Source organism: Diabrotica virgifera, chromosome 4, assembly GCF_917563875.1.
Source record: "Diabrotica virgifera virgifera chromosome 4, PGI_DIABVI_V3a".
NCBI classification, from domain to species: domain Eukaryota; kingdom Metazoa; phylum Arthropoda; class Insecta; order Coleoptera; family Chrysomelidae; genus Diabrotica; species Diabrotica virgifera.
In genome coordinates this window covers 187156347-187179293 of record NC_065446.1, presented here as the reverse complement: position 1 = coordinate 187179293, position 22947 = coordinate 187156347, and the positions used below count along the sequence as shown (strand labels likewise).

The 22947-nt window shown below is 33.9% G+C and overlaps 2 protein-coding genes across 2 annotated transcripts; one reads left to right on the top strand and one right to left on the bottom strand.

The window, feature by feature from the left end:
• Positions 1-10802: 10802 nt before the first annotated feature.
• On the bottom strand, positions 10803-12356 carry LOC126883765 (matrix metalloproteinase-18-like). The gene has a single exon (XM_050649429.1). The coding sequence runs from the start codon at positions 12354-12356 to the stop codon at positions 10803-10805; it is 1554 nt and encodes a 517-aa protein (XP_050505386.1).
• Positions 12357-17512: 5156 nt separating this feature from the next.
• On the top strand, positions 17513-21385 carry LOC126883764 (uncharacterized). The gene has a single exon (XM_050649428.1). It carries the CDS (start codon positions 17513-17515, stop codon positions 21383-21385), a length of 3873 nt encoding a protein of 1290 aa, XP_050505385.1.
• The last annotated feature ends 1562 nt before the right edge of the window (positions 21386-22947 follow it).

Here is a 22947-nt window from a genome sequence, read left to right as displayed (position 1 = left end):
ACATCGGACGTGTTAAGTATATTTAAACCCATATAGAGCCCCAAATTGTAATGGAGGTAGAAAATTGTACAACGGTTGTATTACGGGAATTAAAATATATAATACGAGATTAGGCTTACGCTAGTTCTGTTCTGTTTACTAAGTAGGCAGGGTCATAATGCGAACACAGGATTTTCGTGTTAGTAAATTAGCCTTTACATTATTGAATATTAGTCAAATTATTATACCCGAACTCTACCAGAATTTATCTTTGTTCCAGACTGCAATTACAAAAAAAAAATTAAAAATGCAAGAGAGGTTTATACTTTTATACGACTCATATAGTAATGAACTTTATTATGATAAAGATTTTCATTACGATACAGATTTTTAACCAATAGAATCGCGATATAGCATTTGCGATAAAGGTGGCACACGCGCAGTGACCAATGACGAGTCAAATACATACGCTTTGACAGTTCTCAATATATAAACAAACTCTCAAATTGACAATTTAATTGACTTAATTTGTTTGCGTTACAAAATTAATAAATTCGAATATATTTTTTGTTGTAAATAATCATAGAAGAAATCGTGTATACGTCTTGCATTTTATTATCATTATGAAGCTCGTACTCTATACGAAACTCGCCCCCAGGCGGCTCGTTTCGTATTCCTTATACTCGCTTCATATTGATCATCATTAAATGCTCGTTGCATAATATAATATTAACGATATAATGTACAAACAATACAATTTTATTATTGCGCACGATTATACAATGGTCACTGTAATAGGAACCAGAATTATTAATTGCTATTTAAGCATTTATTAGACGTAACATTTATTTACTAAAGCTAATTAAACTGATATAATTACCCAAATCAGAAGGCACGATATATTGGCAGTAGAAGAATTACAACTTGAAATTAATTGCTATTTACTTCACAGTATTAAAAACACATCTGGAAACAAAAAGCGAGAACAACATAAACGATTTACGCAAAGAAAAGTTCACGCAAGCAGTTTTCCTGTAATATATTATATTATTACATCCTTTTTAGAATGCACTCAACTCACCAATCATAAACAATAATTATTTATACATATTTTAAAATAAAGATACCTACTTCCAGACAATGACACTATAATTATAGTCCTAAAAAGACTTTTAAATAGCTCTTTAAAAATTATACCTACTTGTACTTACAAATTTAATATTATTATTATATTATTCAATGAGCGCATTACTTGGAATAAATCAGCCATACATAACTCAAGCTATAGGTACTTCTAAACAGTGAACAGAGGAGTTAGACAGGGGGACAAACGTAAGCAAATCTAAAATAATGACAAATTTAGTGCTTGCGCAAAACACCACAATAGACGACGTCGAGATAACATAAACACATGTGTCTAAATACCCTGGATATGAGCTACAAATTGGAAAGAAAAACTAAACGCACGAGATACATTGCAGAATGGGTTTAGGCTTAGCTGCGTTTTGTAAGCTACGGAAAATAATTAAAATAATGAAATCCCAAATGTATGAAGAAAAAAGTGTATGAACAGTGAGTATTACCGGTGATAACATACGGAGCAGAGACCACAACATTAACGAAAAGGTCAGAAAAGGTCAGAAAAAAAGAGTGACCCAGGGGGCCATGTAGAGAGCCATGCTAGGAATCACAAGGAGATACAGGATACCACGATACCAAATAATATCATCAGACAAAGAACAAAAATCAAGGACATAGTCGAACATGTAACAAAAAAGAAATGGAGATGGTCAGGTCATGTGCCTTGTGGCAAAAACACCGAACGACCGGCAAACTAGAAAATTATTGGAATGGTGGTCGCGGGCAGACAAACGTAGCAGATGTCCACCACCAACGCGCTTCTGTGACGATATAAAGATTACTACTGAGAACTGGATAATGGTAGCTCAAGACAGGAAGGAGTGGAGAATCTTAGAGGAGACCCATCTTCAGCAGTGGACGATAATGGCTAGATATTGTTGATGATGATTATGATACTTCTAAAGCTCAAAGAATAATTATACCATCTACAGGCTCAACAAAAATATATTTCCTTCATCCCTCAACCTCATTCCTGGGTACCTTCCCATTTGAAAATAAGTGGCAATAAGGAAGTGGACAAAATATTGCTATCATAAATCAAATACCTTGGACTGATCACAAAAAAAACCATGAAAGGCAACATCTACAGAACGTGGCAAACTACTTGAACTCAGCATTGCCATCAAAATCAAAGAATGCCCAGGTCAAGAGGGATCACATTCTTACCAAGTAATAGAAAAGACCAAAGCATCATCAAACGACTCCAAACTGGACATAGTTATACACAAGCAATTTTTCAGCAAAGAGGATGCTCCGATGTGTACCAAGTGCAACCTTCAATTATAAGTGAAACATATTAATTATTGAGTATCCAATATACCAGAACGAAAATATTTAGTGGGCCTTTAGTGTTAGTGACAATTTAAGAAATGCGCGGGCTTCAAAATTTAACATATTTATCAAATTATCACAATATAACTAAAAAATATAAGTAGAACTCGGAAAATATGCACTTAAACAACCCTAAATTATGCACTACAATATGCTTTTATGCATTTGATGCATATAAATAAAAAACGCCGTAATCCTTGTATTAAAGGTATTTAATTTATTTTATGCTAAAAGCACAAAAAATATTTATATTGAAATTTCTATTCGCGGTGTGCAAGTACTTGGAAGGGATACGCGAAACGATCGTGGGCGAATAGCGGAGAAATATTGCAACTTTCTTAAATAATTCATATTGTCAATTGAAATTGTCAAATTGACGTACATTTCATACTTATTGTCATTTAAGAAAAAAAAGTTATATATTGCTCCACAGTATTGATATTATATGCAATTATTATATAAAGGTAAATTTAATTAATTGTATTTTGCTAGCAGTACTGCATTTTAATAACTAATTTTATTTACTACATACAATTGTTTACGTTTAAATAACATAACCTAAATCTTTTTTTTCTTCTTATTATTTTTTTTGGACTATGGCTTTGACAATTATCTAGTAACCAGGACCATATGATTGGCCAATATAATCAAAAGTGCGAATAAAAGTGCAGAGCGTAGAAATAGGTGTTGCTTTTCCGAACTTGCACGGTCCCAATACAATATTCCAGCTACAAAAATCTGATGAATATTACGTGGCGCGAAAATGTATTTTCGTTTTAAAAAATTCTGGTTTTATTTTAAAATATTTTTTTATAATATTTGCTCACTTTGAAGTAAGACGCGATAAAAAAGAGTAACTTTGATACAGTTTGAATTTTGAAACTATTTTTTGTGGCGCGTTTACTTCAAATTTAGCAAATATTATGGAAAAATCTTTTAAAATAAAAATAGAATTTTGTTTTGCATCAAAATGAAAATACATTTTCGCTCCACGTAATATTCATATCAGATCTTTTGTAGCTGGAATATTGTATGCGCCACCCATTTTTACGGCGTTTAGCGGTTTTATTCTTGTATCAGGAGTTTTTTAAAGTTATTTATAAACTAAATGTATGAAGTTGAATGCAATGTTTCTCGATTACACGTTAAGCTTTATAAATGGTCGCCTTTGTCGCATTATCTCCCAAATGATCTAGTGTCCATCGAATGTACACTTGATTTTTTTCTATTCGAAATAGAATGAAAAAAATATTGGGACGGTCGGTAAATATACTCGGATCGCCCGTAGCCATATCAAATTTAGCGTCGTAACCACTACAACTACATAAACCATTTCGGGAATAATCGTTCATTGGATTATACTTTTGTAGCTTAATAACTTCTAAACGGCTTAACCGATTTTGATCACTAAATATGAGTTTGAAACGTATTGATAACTAATATCTGATGCATCTAAGGTCAAGTATGATAACTAAAGCTATTACAGGAATTATTGAGCTTGAAAAACCGTTTTTTCCCGTAGGAAATAGATTCGATCATATTTATGAAGCCTACAACTTAAAAATTCGAATTTTCCCGGATATGATCTACACACCGTTAGATGCGTCTAGAGTCCTTTTATAAATGCACAGTTATTGGCGCAATTCGTAGTTTGAAATTTTGAGTAATTGTCGAAAAACCAAAACTTTCAAAGTTTGTTTTTCAGTTTTTCGGCTATACTGAGCAATGTGTATGTTCGATCCTGACGGCTTAAATACCATTTGAAATCATAACTCAACACTGTTGATTTGGTGTATTTGTGGTTCTCCTGTCTCTCCTTGAACCGAAGATATATACCCCCAACAAATATGTCATTTTGTACTTACCAAGTCTTATAGCTGGCTTATGGTTGGTCAAAATTTAAAAACTACACCGGTTCTGAATCGGCCCTGACACCCTCTTCAAACATAGAAAAAAAATTCAGATCAGTTTAACTTTTCCACGTGTACATACATATGTACATAGAAACTTTTTAATTCCTGGGTTTTTCGGTCCTATAAATAAAACACTTTGTTATGGCTTAAACGTTTCGGCTACGTGCCATTTTCAATAAGCACTTTAATTAATAATAATAAACATTACATAAATAGAGCACTAAAATTTACATTGCACTTGTTGGCTTGTCGTTTTGTTGTGGAATGCGAGCTTGGCTCTTGGAAACATATGGCAGAATTCAAATTGCCGTCCGTTAAGGACCGTATTCAAAATTTTTGCCAAAGGTACATTGACAAAAATAAAATCAATTTATTAATTTATGATATATATTGGAGAGATCCGTGATGTCAGTTTTGTTGTTTATACAACGTTGATCTTTCTTTACATGGATCATCTCCAATATACATCTTTTGTTATAGTTTTGTTCTTTTTCTAAACATACATGTCCACATGTACAGATGTACATACATATCCACAAACATTTTCCCTTTTTTAATAGAAATTGAGTCATATTTCTGAGCTCGGTAACTTTTGAATGGTATAACCGATTTTCAAAATTAGACATGCGCTGGAAAGCTAATGATTAGTACTATTAGAAGTTGCAATGGTCGGACTTAAATTTTTAAATTTTTTTGGAGTTTAGGGACGAGAACGAAAAGCCGACTCTAAATAAGAAGGGCCGTAAAATCCACACCCTTGGACCAAAACGGATGGTTGACATATGAATGGGTGAGCCTTCTCCTGAAGTTGATGATGGGAGTTGGCCTAATTTTCAATTCAGTCAGATTTATAAAATCGAAAATTTCGTGTACATATAGTGTCGCGTGTAGGGGGTGTGTGTGCCACTGACGAGAACTGCCGTTCTCTGGTAATGGCTCTACCTGTAAAATTAAATTATCTTCACAATTCTTCATCTGAATAATATTATTTATTTGAGTTAGTTTATGATATCCCTCATTTTTTTATAACACAATGCAGACTTTTTTATACACTTTCTGGATTTCCCAAAGAGTTTAATTTTGTAATTTTTTAATGAATTGATAATTTTAATACTTTGGTATAATGAAATGTTTCGCTTTTTCAATTTAGTAATTGATTCAGCAATATTTAGAAAATTCGTTAGGCCATGTGCCAAATTACTTTTTAATAACGGTTTTTTAAAACATCCACACTTTTTTATAGCACCTCAGCTATCTACTACGAAGCCCCGAGCATCGCACTATTCCCCATCTAGTTATAACAGGTTCAGGTAGTAAAGGCACATTAGGTATAAATGATTTTGAACTCTGTTTTAATATTAATCCGCTTTTTCAGAAGAATTGATTTAGTTTCACTTTGTTTTGGCATTATCAAACACTTTTGATAAATACTTAAACCAAACTTTACTGAACCAAATACGACAGGACAGAACGACGATTGCAACTTGTGTTTTGCTAATTCAAATTCTGGTAATTTGTAATTTGTTAAGCTTTCGGGAAAAACAATATTGATTTATAATTTTAATGCTGCCGGTAATCAGCTAATCGCATTACTGTCCATTAGGGCCTATTGCCATATGATTTTTATACCAACTTTACCAATTGCATTACTTATGTACTCAAAGGTTTGTCAATATTGTGATGGTATATCTGAAAATATGCCATTATACAATTTATCCAAAATATGTAAATATGCACTTAATATGCATTTTGCATATTTCTCGAGCTCTAAATATAAGTATCAAATTGTACATTATTTTTATGTATTAACATGTGCATCCCCCCTCAAACCCTGAATGGGTGATACCGGACTAATTGTGAAATAAAAAAATAGATTATTAATAATTTATCGTTACCTAAAATAGGACCTATTAGTCCAAGTAATGAAGCTTAAAATAGGACAAAACCTCGCAATTTTTACAGAATAGATCGATTTGCTGGAAAATTTGAGAATAAGTAGTAGATAGTCCATGGATCAAAATCTATATGAGGCAGAAAGGCGTTTTTACCATGGGGGTGGTTACCACCCCATCTCGGGGTGAAAATTTTTTATTTTATTTTGACCGTAAAAGTTACTAAAAACATTTATTCTAAGCAAAAAACGTTCTATACATTTTTTTGATAAAATTAATAGTTTTCGATTTGTTCGCTATCGAAAGTGTTTTATATAAAAAAAATCAATGTTTTTAATCAGTTTTATGCTAATAACTCAAAAAGTTTTCCTTTTATCAAAACAACTTTGCCTTCTAACAAAAATTTTCCTTATGAAAAAATAAACAAAACAGTTTTTTTTTTTTATTTTCTTTATGACCAATAGTAATCGAGCTATACTTCATTATATTCTAGCTCTTCTTCGTCAAATGCTAGATATTGTAGATTTAAACTCAAAAGACGGGAAAACTGTGCATTTTTCGAAGATAACTTGTTTAAACTAAAAAGTATTTAAAAATATCTATCTACAGAAATAAAACAAATGTCTCTAGCACAAAAATTAAATGACTTATTAGGAAAAAAATGTTAGTCACTATGGTTTTCAGCGAAAAAGTGATCGGAAACTTACCACTACTTACCACCCTAATTAAAATTAGTCATTGACCTTATTTAGTCTTCTATATTTATGTATTATTAATAGGTTCTAGAGGTTTGACTGGCTTAGAATGATTAGTTTTAAAAAAAAAATGGATTTAAAAGCGAATAACGATTTTTTGTAGTTTGGTAAAAAATGCCGTAAAATTTTAGCTTCTTTAACCAACGCCCAATCTTTTTTAGGTTCCATGTACGCCCAAGGGTGGGTAAAAAATATCCACCTCAAAAATAGCTAATATGTTTATTGAGAGTTGTTGTAAATGGACTAAACTTAAGAATCTTATGCATAATAAACACAGCATCTTCTAAAATATTAACATAAACAATTTACAAACCTTACAACAAAATTACAATGTACATCAAAATTAACATACCAGTAAAAGCCAATAATTCAGATTTGTCGATTTTCTCCACATTCTTCCTTTCAGCCTCCTCATTGGCGGATAATTATGTAGATTATGTAATTATACGTCGATATTTATATGGATTATCTTCCTACCAACGAGAAATTATCTAGAAACCTTTAGGGACAAGTTTTACCAAGGGTGTACTTTTTATGCCCACCAATATTTAACTCAAGATGCTACTTTTATTTTCAAAAATATCGGTAAAACCAAATCAACATTCGATAAAGGGCTGTCTTTTTAACAATAAATAATTTTTAAAAGATTTTTAAACACGTAATAAATATGTTACAAGGGAATACGCATTAGGTGGACATTTTTTACCCACCCTTGGGCGTTTAAGGGTTAATAATTCCTAAGAGCGGCGTTAGCAAAAATTTTGTCTATGGCAAAAATTGAGTGTGCTATTGACAATTAAAGCTTGCTACAACATGCAAAAATCACCTTTACCAAACCTTTTACAGTCACCTCTTTTTGCGACTGAGGATTTATATATTGTAACGAAAAAAGCAATGGACTACCCCGCTAATTGAAATAATATTCGAAAATATTACCTCAACTAACCAATATAGCCATCGTTACACCCTTAGCTTAGCTCAGTCACTCAGGTGTGTGTTCGTCTTGTCCTAACCTCAGATATGAACTATGAAAATTGGAATGGAAGCAAACAAAACAATAATTTTAACTAATCATGTTTATTGTTCATAAAGATATAAGTAAAAGAGCTGTGACAGTTCTGGCTATTTGGTGGAGGCGCCCCATGTTATTTCTTATGGGAAAACGAATAAAATCGCTAAGGTTCATTCTGGTCATTTTTGACTCTTTTTGTGTTGGAGGCGCGACGGCTCATCGGATCGTTACGTGTGAGGGGTCGTTGGAAAGCGGAGGGGGCAACGAATACGTTAACACAAAAAACAAACGCAAAGATATTATCAAAAGGGCATTACTACATATCTCCGTTGTTAGTGGTCTGATTTTAATGATTAAAACGTTAAATGAAAGAGGAGGGTGTAGCGAATACGTTAAGATAAAAAACAACCACACATAGACAATATCAAAACGGCACTATTTCATATCGCCTTTGCTATTGATCTGATTTTAGTATAAGAGATATAGAATGAATGGAGATATGCCAATCGAGAAAAAACAAACAGGACAAAAGTACCAAAACACTACTATATCATATCTTCGTTGCTATTGGACCTATTTTAACGTGTAAAATTAATGTGAGATTACTATGAGAGTTCTTTCGTCTTATCAAACAAACCGCCTACACTATGTCCAAGCAATCTAGCATCTATATGTCAGCGTAAAAGACACTCCTTCAGCCTATGGCGTCTCTCTCTCTCTCTCTCTCTCTCTCTCTCTCTCTCTCTCTCTCTCTCTCTCTCTCTCTCTCTCAAAACAATTCATAAAAGATACAGACGAGGTGTCGCTGAAAACGATATACCCTACAGCAGCCTATGAGGTATTACTAGAAATAGTATATGTCGAAGAGCGTATACCATTCTTACAGTATGCCCAAACCAACAAACATCCTCAATATTATATTCTCTGATTGAGTACTACTATACATGGATCTCCCTCCAATCATACACCTGCTCTTTGCAAAGAAATGTAAATTACTAAATACAGATGTATTGTGAGTTGCATACAATATTTTATCTACAGAAAGTCAGGTAATATTATGAAAATCACCAAATACAAATGGTATTGTGAGTTGCATACTTTATTTTATCTACGGTAATTTATTTTATCTACGGTAAGTCGGGTAATATTGTATTTTGTAGGTTGGTAGTGTACTTCCAGTCTCGGGTTAATAATGGAAACATACTGGTATGATGTATATGTTGACATAGAAAAGGCATTTAACATAGTGTAATAAGCAGTAATAAAAAATACATGTACTATATTTTACCTATGACCATAAATTAATTTAGAGTGCATAGCTACAAAGACTTTGAAAAAATGTTAGCAACGACAGTCAAGCAGTAACTAATGGTTAAAATAAGTATCTAAAAACGTTAATAAAATAATGTTACTAACTAAGCGACGGAATGTGTGTAAAGCGATGTATAAAAAATGATGTAAGCATGCAATGAATGAAAGGTAGCCAATTCGGTCGAACATAAATTTGTTGAAAAAACAAAAATATGTTCTTAACAGCAGTCACCAACGTGAAGGTACGACTACATCGACCGCCATGTTAGTAAGGATGATGGTTAGTAGGAATGAATTATTTTACATTATATGATAATATGTTTAATAATAGCAATATACGTAACTTACGTACTAAGATCAGCTCATTATTATGTAACTTGGTTTAGTAGACATCTTTTTATTGATCTGTTAGACATCTTTTACGTATTCTAATTAATGTTAAAACATCGATACTTTGGTGTTAATTCATTCGGTACTATGTTCTGTAGTATTCAAAATGAATTATTGAGGGTAAATTTGTTCGATAACTCTGGGTTATCTAATCTTAAAACTAGGTATTTTTCCGACTCCTGTTTTGTGACAGGCTATCGAAGACTTAAAACTAAATCAGAGAAATTGACGTCAATAAGTGAAAACTGTAAAGGTCAAAAGGTCAAACTACAAGTCAAAAAGATCAAGTTATAGTGATGATAGGGATATTTATACATTGGTTTTTAATTGTTTGGTTATCGCTAATTGTAATAAAGCAAAAATCAGTATCAATCAATCATTCGATGAAGTAAGATGGAAAAAATTGAGTTTTTCAGAGGTCCAAGCGCATTCAGAAAAATTAAGCAGTTAAATGTAAATGACATACTTATTGATCAATGGATGACAAACACAAAAGTTACTTGCTATATCCTTTATGTCAGCGGAGTACCAGCATCATTTGCACTATTATCAAAACGTGACTTTGATCCACTCGGAAAATACGATGTACCAAGAGTATTAGATTACGTATACACTTTACCTAACCATCGGAGAAGAGGATATGCATGCAAACTTATACATCACATAAAGAAAAATAATGAATTCACAACATTTTGCTCCAACGATGAATCTGAACGGCTTTTTTTAAATGTAAATGTATTAATCATGGATTAATGAATTATAATGTAATGTTTAGATATCCATAATAAATTTCTATAAAATATACCATATTTTATTTCCTTCGCGCTTAATGAACCTTAATGTACTTTAAAATAATGGATGGTGTAGCGTACAATGACAATTCATGGATTTCCCTCTAATTATGCACCACCTGCTCTTTACAAAGAACATATTGAATTCTACATCAAATGCGATTTCAAGATCGTATATATGAAACTGTCACAGTTATTAATCCCATATTAGATATCGTACAATAGAAATAAGGGATATAATAAAATGAGGATAACAAGTTTATTATTTCATATAATATATTACAAAATTATTTATAAAAAGAGCCAACTTTATTCAGTAAATATTTCAACTGTGTAACTAAGCCATCATCTGGACAAGGAATCCCGAATAAGTTCCAATTAAATCTGCCAATTTCGATCATTTTCTTTGTAAACTCATTATATTTGTAATAAGTGCTGCCATCTAGAAAGTATAAATGACCGTCTATGTATTTAAACACTGATTTAACGGTGGTCGGTACTCCAGGAAATATGTCCTTTATAAGGCCTCTGCTAATGACTAGGTCTATTAGATCGTCATATTCGATGAATGATGTATTGTCATACCATATATATGTTTTTCCGGTGTGAGTCTGAAATACTACATTTATCTCAGCATGGGGTGGTAATACAAACAGAGGTATATCTCTTGAAATAGTTATGCTGGGAAATGATACAGAGTACATAGTGTTATTTGATGCTACAATTAAGTTCCCAGCTATATTCTGAAACACATGCGAGATATTTCTTATTTGTTTAGGTAAATAAGTACTCAAATGCTCTGGATTATTTGGTACCATGTGTCCATTTAGATCATTTTTCCGCACAAATCCTTCATGTATTATATACATATGATGGTTTTTAAACTGAGGATCATATGCTAGAAAGAGAATATTGGGATATTCAATAACACAAAAATGTGGTGTAGCTTTCGTTGATTGTTGAGGTATAATCTCGTTTGGTCCAGGACGGGATCTTGTAGTATGCACCCTCGATATATGCGACGTTGACCGTGTTGGTGCACTAGTTTGTGTAGGGATATATGCATCTGTACTTTTGCGTCCGTATAAAGCCTCTAAGCCACTAATATCATCTTGACTAATATTTCGTACTTTATTATGGTACCATGGATACATTATAGCTGACTCATCGTTACTGTGTAATAATCCTAAACTGTGACCGATTTCATGAAGAATAACCATAAAGAGATTGGTGAAATCATAATCTGTATCATTCAAATTATAACTCCATTTTTCATCCAAGTCTAAATGTATTTCTACGCAAGTATCATTATCGATGGGAAAATAAGAATGTGCTAATTTTCCACCAGGACCATCAAACTGAATTCCACACTTTTGGTTCCCCATACAGTTGGAGCGAAAATAATGTTTTCTTTTAACTGCTGTTATAGTGATATCTGGTTTCGGAACAGGAACAGTCACTCTAGTAAAATGCAAATTTGAAGCATCTTCCCACATTTTAAAGGCTCGTTCAACTAATTGAATTATATCTTTCACATGATTCGCCTGGGGAAAATACCATCTTAGATTATGTTTGTACCATTTTCCCTTAAGAGAGTAATCGTTTTCGCCAGTTTGACATCGAGGTTTTTGCATTAATGATATGGTTTCATCGTTTAGTGTACCATCCACATATAAATTATATTGTTCTTGGAAATGTAGGAGCGTTGTATTGAAATCTGCTATAGAATTGTTATCTATATATCCATATCGTTGAAGAAACTTCATAGCATCGTCTTCGGAAAAGGCGTCTGTTGCTGCTATGAAACGCAGAAGTAGAACACATATTAAAAACACCTCCATCCTTGTTTATATTCAAAATAGACTGATCCATAATTGTATAAGCATCAATTTATATAATCAAATAACACGTATGATAGAATACCAAAGAGGTCTTATACGTGGTATTTTCTTAAACCAAACATCACATCATAATTCATCATTCAAAATCCTTTAATTTAAGTTGTCATATGATAAGTTTCGACAATTAATGCTAATATTAAGTGGTAGGATTTCAAAGAGGCCTTATACGTAACATTTTGGTAAAACAGACACCACAACGTACTTTAACATTCAAAATCATTTAATCTGTGGTGTCATATGACAAGATTCGACAATTAATACTAATAATAAACTCACAGAAGCCTTATGCAGAACATTTTGTTAAAACAGACACCACAACGTAATTCATCATTCAAAATCCTTTAATTTGATGGGTCATACATTGATTTCCGCTTATCCGTTCAAAAGATATATGGTACAGTACCATAAAGGCCGTTGCGGTAGCTTGGTCGAACTGCAAACGCTTATTTATTGTTATTGACACTAAAACAAAACCATTGGCATAGAAAGATCGCTTATCGCAGTTTGATCTCTAGCAAATCCTAATTCGCTCAATTTTGCACCAAGTGCTCCATACAATATACCATTAGAAAGGTATTTTCATGCATATTACTAAAATCACTGACCAAGTGCGATACGATCATTATGTATGACCAAAAACATCATAAAACGAACCAACGTCAAATTCTCAATACTTTTGTACTAATACATATCGATATAAAATTTATTTATAGGATACCAAAAAGGCATTATACGTGGCATTTTGTTAAAACAGACACCACAACGTAATTCATCATTCAAAATCCTTTAATTTGATGGGTCATACATCGATTTCCGCTTATCCGTTCAAAAGATATATGGTACAGTACCATAAAGGCCGTTGCGGTAGCTTGGTCGAACTGCAAACGCTTATTTATTGTTATTGACACTAAAACAAAACCATTGGCATAGAAAGATCGCTTATCGCAGTTTGATCTCTAGCAAATCCTAATTCGCTCAATTTTGCACCAAGTGCTCCATACAATATACCATTAGAAAGGTATTTTCATGCATATTACGAAAATCACTGACCAAGTGCGATACGATCATTATGTATGACCAAAAACATCATAAAACGAACCAACGTCAAATTCTCAATACTTTTGTACTAATACATATCGATATAAAATTTATTTATAGGATACCAAAAAGGCATTATACGTGGCATTTTGTTAAAACAGACACCACAACGTAATTCATCATTCAAAATCCTTTAATTTGATGGGTCATACATCGATTTCCGCTTATCCGTTCAAAAGATATATGGTACAGTACCATAAAGGCCGTTGCGGTAGCTTGGTCGAACTGCAAACGCTTATTTATTGTTATTGACACTAAAACAAAACCATTGGCATAGAAAGATCGCTTATCGCAGTTTGATCTCTAGCAAATCCTAATTCGCTCAATTTTGCACCAAGTGCTCCATACAATATACCATTAGAAAGGTCTAGACGCTCACGAAGAAGAAGAAAAAGAAGTTGCATTTGAAATGTGGGTGTACCGACGCATTCTTCATATATACTAGACCGAACATGTAGCCAACGTGGAGCTAATCCACATAATCGGAAAAGGGGAAGAAATCGCGAACACAATTTATTATCAAGGGCAAAATAGACAGTACGCAAGGGTTGGTCAGAAGAAAACATTCGTGGGTCCAAAATCTGTGGAAGTGGTTTGGATGCACATGGATGCGCATTGCGCAATGCGAATGTTTACGTTTGGTCGAACTATTCAGAAGTGCCGTACGTAAGCAACATCAGAATTTACAAATTAATAGCCAACGTCCACAATGTACTTAAAGAAGAAATGTAAAATCAATATCAAATCCTAGTATATTTTACGAAAATATTATATAATTTGTATGAAATGAATAATCAAAGACTTAGAATTATTTTTATAAATATTTTAAACTGCATTTTTACAGATCAAGAAGGTCAACTCTGACGTAAATAAGTTGTTATCAAACTACATTTTTACAGGTCAAAAAGGTCAACTCTGACGTAAATAAGTTGTTATCAAACTACATTTTTACAGGTCAAAAGATCAGTTTTATGATGCGGTTTCTACTAATAAAAACGATAAATATATTATTTTGTTCTAGAATTTTAAGCTGAGATAAGAGAGGGTATAAAATGACAGAATCTAACAAGAACATTGTAGATGAGCGAAGGAAATAGTGAATTCAGTGAAGTGTGTGTGTGTATACTTTTATAAGGTAGGTGTATTTAGCAAATGTAGAGATTTCTTGTTTTCTGCAATTATTTTTAGCACATAATAACAAATTAATATAATTTTATTTCTTTTAAAGGTATTTGATTATACGGTTTATTTCTAATTTCTAATTTGATTTACAAATATTTTTTATTTCTTGTTTTTTCCGAATTGTATGATGTACCTGTCCTCATATTTTTTATTGATTTATGTTTTATTTTCAAAAATAATGCCTTTTGATGACATATGTAGCAAGTACTTCGTCTTGTTTTGTCATTTTCTTGTTATAAGACAGAAACGAGACGGGATTTGATTGCTATCTACATTAGGATAATAGTATTTTATGGTTTATTTCTTATTTCTTGTTTTTATAAATTGTATGATACATCTGTCCTTATATTTTTAAATAATTTTACGATTTATTTAAAAAATAGTAGCTTTTTTATGCTACATTCTACCGTATTCCTTCTTTTTAACAATATACTACCAAGTATAGCTGATTCTCAGTATGACAGTAATGAATTTTTAACAGTATGAGAGTAATCGTGTTGCATTTTATTTTATAAAAATGAATTGTCAATCTTAGTGCTGCATTGGGTAAGTAATAAAAACACTGTTATTTTATTATTTTTATTTAAATTAGTACTAGTACACTGTTAAAGTTGGAAATTAAAAAACTAGATGCCCTAGCCGATTTATTTTAACATTTTCACACATGGACCTAACGGCATAACGGTTAAACGATGGTGTCTCGCATTCTATGTCTGTGCGCTGTTTAAATTGTCAATTAGATTGTTCATCACTATTGCGACGTTTTTTTTTTAATTTTTCTTGGCATTTTCAAAGCAGCCTCGACGATGTGGTTGCTCATTTTTAAACAAAGGCTTGATGAGTCTATTAAATTTATCCGGGAATGCTTGATGTCTTAAATATTCTCTGGAATCTCTATGCATATATGTGACTTCTAATATTTTTTTATAATTAAGGCTGTCCTTTGTCGTAGTCTTGTGGATTTTTATAAAATAGTAAATTATATAGCCCACAAGTAGCTGTATACTTGTTATCGTTAATCCAATCATTTTTGGGAGTAAATTTGATTTCCTTATCGCCCATCATCCATTTATCAGTTTGCCAAACATACTGTGGATCGTAAGCTCTATCAATATCTGGTGAATGATGCCAATATGTTTGAAGGTGTTCATCTTCTTCGTCTATGCTCTCTTCGCCCTTCCGTTGCATATTTTTTAAGTAATTGTGTTGGTATCCGCTGGTCTCTTCAGTAAGCTCCTTGACACATGTACACACTAAATAATTTCATAACTGTTCTGATATCGAACAGATATATTTAGACCAGTTTGAAACCTGTTCAGACCTGTTCAAGACCTGTTCGAGACCTGTTCGAGACCTGATCAGACCTGTTCGAGACCTGTTCGAGACCTGTTCGAGACCTGATCAAACCTGTTCGAGACCTGTTCAAGACCTGTTCGAGACCTGTTCAAGACCTGTTCGAGACCTGATCAAAGCTGTTCAAGACCTGATCAAAGCTGATCGAGACCTGATCAGACCTGTTCGAGACCTGATCAGACCTGTTCAAAACCTGATCAAAGCTGTTCAAGACCTGATCAAAGCTGTTCAAGACCTGATCGAGACCTGATCGAGACCTGTTCGAGGCCTGATCAGACCTGTTCAAAACCTGATCAAGACCTGTTCAAGACCTGATCAAAACCTGATCGAGACCAGTTCAAGACCTGTTCGAGACCTGATCAAAGCTGATCGAGACCTGATCGAGACCTGTTCGAGACCTGTTCAAGACCTGATTCAAAGCTGTTCAGACGTTGATACCTACAATGAATAAGGATTTAAAGAGACAACTTATAACTAAACGAAAAAAAATCCTAAATAACTTGAGACAACTAAAACCTACTGATACTTTCATGTATCATCTCTCTCTTGTCGTTTCCCCATTACTGAGGATCATGATTTCTTCCAATATTCCTAACAATTCTGTTTCATTGGTCTCTATCTTCAGCTACTCTAAGAACTTCGCGGAATGAGTTTTCAGCTGAATTCATAATTTGGTCGGACTATCTAGTTGGTAATCGTCCTCTAGATTAATATTTCCAAACTATCGTCACCTCTGCGAACCACATGACTGATGAATTGTAGAATTCGTTGCATGCATAGTGTGGACAGCCTCTATTTAATGTCGAGTTGATTTACAATGGAAACGTTTGTCCTATGAGCTGTCCAAGGTATGCGCAGCATTCTTACTCAACTCTTCGTAGGAGATCAAGCATTTCTTGCTCATTTGCTGCTATAAGTGTAGTGTCATCAGCAAATCTTAAATTGGAGATTTTCCTACCAGCTACTGTTTGTTATTCCGCACTGTTTTCGGATTTTTTCGATAACGCTCTGTATTCATCGTTTGTTCCGTATCTAGTTTTATGTTCTTTCCGCGTTGAATCATAGTCATAGCTCACTAGAACCACTCATGCCATGAGCAGGGAAAAATCTAACCAAGTTCAATAAATGTCTTAAATGCAGCACTTTTACATTGATTCTTATGGAAGAACAAGCACACATTTAGACATTTGAGGGGCCTTTTGAGCATAACATAATACCATTCAGTTTTCCGTCCAACTAACAGTATATTTAATAGTCTTCATTATGGTATTTTCTTCATTCTGTTTCAGATATTCCTAGCGTTCAGACGTGTGGTCTGGTGAGTTTGAAATCGTTTAGACGTGCTCTGGTGAGGGATAACTTTTTGATTTTTTGATACAGATTTTTGGTTAATTTTTTGGTTTTTTTATAATTAAAAAAATTATTATTAATCTATCTTTGAATAATAACTTTTGTGTTTAGACATGTTGGCTAAACTTATTCAGTTAATTGCATCCATCTTAGGCTTAATCAAAAATGATTATAATGATGAAAATTTAAGAAAGGGGTTGATAGAATGTAATAAGACATCCAAAAAATTAAGGAACTCCATGAGATATGCCAAGACGATTGGTGAAAAGCAGCACCTCGAAGCCCAGATGCGGCAGGTGAAAACATTAAGAAACCAACTAAAAGCCGAACAGAAGAAGGGGGCGGGACTGACACCAACAAAGCAGACTGCAAAGCATAGGGTACAATGGGATGACACTATATCTGCATTTAATTCAAGAATTAGAACTGGAGTCATCTCAAACCTTAAACACAAGGACCCGGGTAGTTTCCTGGGAGATTGCAAAGCCCTATTCAAACGTAGAATTCATAACGCTCTTAAGACTGATGAGGCAGTAAAGGTCAATATGGTATTTGGTGGAGAATTTCAAGTAGCCAGCGGAGATAAGGTCCTCAATGATACCAAGTATTTCACTACTTCAAACTCCCCCATCTATAGAGATACGAATATTGATGAATGGTTCGAAAAAAAAGTAGTGGAGCCCATCTCCAGAGACTTGGAAGAATTCCAAGAACGCGATTCTGGATGGGCTCTAAAGGCAGTTGTTAACCTGGGGGTCAACATTAACAAATTTACACCGCAGCTTGGCTCCTCATACATTGAACTCCCCCCTCAGATAAAACGAAAGAAGGCGTGCATTAATGTTAAAAACGATGACGAGGCATGCTTTGCATGGGCTATCATATCGGCATTATACCCTACAAATAAAAATGTCGATTTAATGACATCTTACCCGCACTACTCGAGTGTATTTAAACTTAAAGGTATTCAGTGGCCTATGACCATCAAACAGATTCCGAATTTTGAAAAGCAGAATAATATATCGATCAACGTGTACATTTTGAAAAAGGAGAAGAAAAACTATACGACCCTCCCAACCTTCCTAACAAAGAACAAGAAAGATAAACATGTGAATCTTCTTCTTGTTCAAGATACATATGATGAGCAAGGTCCGATTAGATATCATTACGTTTGGATAAAAAATCTATCCCGCCTCCTTTCCAAGCAGCTTAGCAAACGTGATGGAACAAAATATTTCTGCGATAGTTGTTTACATTATTTTATTACTAAGGAAAAGCTAAATGTTCATAAGGCATGCTGCAAAGGGCGATCAGATGTTATCTGTGATAGGTGTTTACAACCATTTTCATCGTCTACACAGCTAGAAGCCCACACCAACGATTGTGTAAGAATAAATGAAACAGCCATCAAAATGCCAGAACAAAGTCGTAAAATGCTTAGATTTAAGAATTTCTGGAATAAGATTAAAGCCCCCTTCGCCGTTTACGCAGATCTCGAAAGTGCTCTAAAACGTACAGGAGATCCTAAGAAACATCAGGAACACATTCCTGTAGCCGTTGGGTATTTCTTCAAATGTTCATATGATGATACCCTATCGTTTTATAGCTCATATCGAGGAAAGGATTGTATGAAATGGTTTGCAGATGAACTTAATCAGCTTGCTGTGAATGTTTCTACAGTGTTTATGTGCCCATATGATATAGATATGACATCTCAGCAAGAGAGTGATTTTCATGCAGCCACTCATTGCCATATCTGCGAGCAGCGCTTCTCCCTCGATGATAAGAAAGTGCGGGACCACAACCACCTCACTCCAGAACATAACTACAGAGGGGCTGCCCATGAAGGGTGTAACATTAATTATAAAGATGCTCACACTATCCCAGTGATATTTCATAACCTTAGCGGATATGACGCCCACTTCATTGTTAATGATATTGCCACTCACATCAAAGGCCCCGTAGATCTTCTTCCTATTACTAAGGAGAAATATATCTCTTTTACGAAACACATTGATGATGCACGAATTAAATTCCGTTTTATCGATAGTTTTCGATTTTTGGCGTCTTCTCTCGATAAGCTCTCTTCTTATTTGACCGAATATCCTAATCTCCGCTCTCAATATACTTCGCTTCCTGAGGAGAATTTTCATCTTTTAACTAAGAAAGGAATCATGCCATATGATTATATTGATTCTTTTATAAAATTTACTGAAACGTCTCTACCTCCTATTGAGTCTTTTTATAATAAACTTGACGATAAACCATGTCCCCGTCGGCATTATCATAGAGCCCAAGATGTCTGGTCTTCATTCTCCTGTTCCACTCTCGGGGATTATGTCGATTTATACATGAAAACGGACATTCTTCTTCTTGCAGACGTCTTTGAGCAATTTCGAACCAGTTGTCTCAAAACATATAATCTTGACCCAGCTCATTACTTTACTCTTCCCGGCTTCACGTGGGATGCAATGCTTAAGCACACAAAACAGGAACTGGAGCTTTTAACAGATCCAGATATGTTTTTGTTTGTGGAGCGTGGTATTCGTGGTGGTTTGAGTCAAGTTTGCTCGAAACGCCGCGTCCACGCTAATAACAAGTATATGACATCTTACGATCCATCGAAGCCCGACTCATATCTGATGTATTTCGATGTCAATAATCAATATGGCTGGGCAATGTCTCAATTCCTTCCATATGGAGGCTTCGAATGGGTCGATGCCAACATTGATGTCCTATCCATAGCTGACGATGCTTCTGAAGGGTACTTTCTCGAGGTCGATCTGGCGTACCCCCAACATATCCACGATAGTCATAAAGATCTTCCGTTTTGCCCCCAATCATTGAACCCTAAAACTATGCTTCCTCCTAAACGACCGCGAGAGCAAACCAAATTAATGGCTACCCTTCATGATAAAGAAAGATACGTAATTCATTACAGGGCCTTGAAGCAAGCGCTAGCTCACGGATTGGTGCTCAAAAAGATTCACCGAGTCCTGAAATTTAAGCAGTCTCCTTGGTTAAAGTCATACATTGACTTGAATACAAATCTCCGGAAGGCAGCGAAAAATGAATTTGAGAAAAATCTTTTCAAACTTATGAACAATGCTGTGTTCGGCAAGACCATGGAAAATGTACGCAAGCGCGTTGATATTAAATTGCTTACTGAATGGGATGGTCGTTATGGAGCTGAAGCTCGAATAAGCAGTCCATTGTTTAAGAATGTTACTATTTTTAATGAAAATTTGGTAGCTGTCGAGATGAATAGAGCGGAAATATGGTTAGATAAACCAATATATGTGGGCATGAGTATACTGGATTTAGCTAAAACTACGATATATGATTTTCACTATGGGTATTTAAATAGAAGGTTTGGTGAGAACTTTACGACCTGCTATACAGATACCGATAGTGTGATCGTGGAGATACGGGAAAAGGATCCCTATGAGGCTATGAAAACAGACTGCCATCGGCACTTTGACACGTCTGACTACCCTAAAGACAATATTTATGGCATTCCCCAGCTTAACAAGAAGGTGTTGGGTATGATGAAAGATGAGAATAATGGCTGCATTATGACTGATTACATAGGGCTCCGATCTAAATTATACACGACCAAGGTAGCTATCACAGATAATGACATCAAAAAACTGAGGAGGAAGTTGATAGATCAGGAGTATGAGGACGATGAGATTGAAATACTTATTAAAAATTATGGTGTGACAAAGAAGGCGAAGGGGGTTAAGAAATCTGTTGTAAACACTAAAATTAGCTTCGAAGACTACGTCGAGTGTTTAGATAACTTTACAACAAAGACCGCCTCACAGAATCTAATACGCTCAGATAAGCACCATGTTTATACCATAACACAAAGCAAGATTGCGCTCAGCCCTAATGATGATAAAAGAAATCACCTTCCGGAGTCTTATGACACGCTTCCTTGGGGGCATTATTTAGTTGATAATCTTGAGCTGGACTTGGATTAGATTTACCACAAAGTAAGATTTCAATAAGCCAATCCTATTTTAACATTTATCCTTGATAATTTGATTGACTTTAAGATGGATGTTAATTGAATAGTCATTTTTAAAGCTTTATTTATTACAACTACAATATTGATACCTACATCTGAATCAGTCACTTTTTATTATATTGCTCTTTTCACCTTTTAAAATCACTCATAATTTTATACCAATATGACTAGCATATTTAGGTGATTGAATCATGCCATTCTTTAAAACTTTATTTATTTATTATGTAATATTTGGAACAGACCCTTTTTACTACATCCCCTTTCTCAACCTTTCCTTACTCATCGTTTTTATATAATATGATAATTCTAATAGATCTTAGTTTTGTATATATTATCTCTAAATTAAGTATAATTATTAAGATTAGCCCATATAAAAAAGATGTTTAGTTATGACCACTAAAAAGATATCTGTTATAGACCACATAACTATATATAACAGGCAAATAATGAGCTGTTCTAGTTAACTCTGGAGCCGTTGCTCATGTAGCCTGCAAGTTAAGACAATCGATAACTTAATGGTCTTCTTTCCCCCGATTTAGTTTTAAGTCTTCGATAGCCTGTCACAAAACAGGAGTCGGAAAAATACCTAGTTTTAAGATTAGATAACCTAGAGTTATCGAACAAATTTACCCTCAATAATTCATTTTGAATACTACAGAACATAGTACCGAATGAATTAACACCAAAGTATCGATGTTTTAACATTAATTAGAATACGTAAAAGATGTCTAACAGATCAATAAAAAGATGTCTACTAAACCAAGTTACATAATAATGAGCTGATCTTAGTACGTAAGTTACGTATATTGCTATTATTAAACATATTATCATATAATGTAAAATAATTCATTCCTACTAACCATCATCCTTACTAACATGGCGGTCGATGTAGTCGTACCTTCACGTTGGTGACTGCTGTTAAGAACATATTTTTGTTTTTTCAACAAATTTATGTTCGACCGAATTGACTACCTTTCATTCATTGCATGCTTACATCATTTTTTATACATCGCTTTACACACATTCCGTCGCTTAGTTAGTAACATTATTTTATTAACGTTTTTAGATACTTATTTTAACCATTAGTTACTGCTTGACTGTCGTTGCTAACATTTTTTCAAACAGTCTTTGTAGCTATGCACTCTAAATTAATTTATGGTCATAGGTAAAATATAGTACATGTATTTTTTATTACTGCTTATTACACTATGTTAAATGCCTTTTCTATGTCAACATATACATCATACCAGTATGTTTCCATTATTAACCCGAGACTGGAAGTACACTACCAACCTACAAAATAAAATATTACCCGACTTACCGTAGATAAAATAAATTACCGTAGATAAAATAAAGTATGCAACTCACAATACCATTTGTATTTGGTGATTTTCATAATATTACCTGACTTTCTGTAGATAAAATATTGTATGCAACTCACAATACATCTGTATTTAGTAATTTACATTTCTTTGCAAAGAGCAGGTGTATGATTGGAGGGAGATCCATGTATAG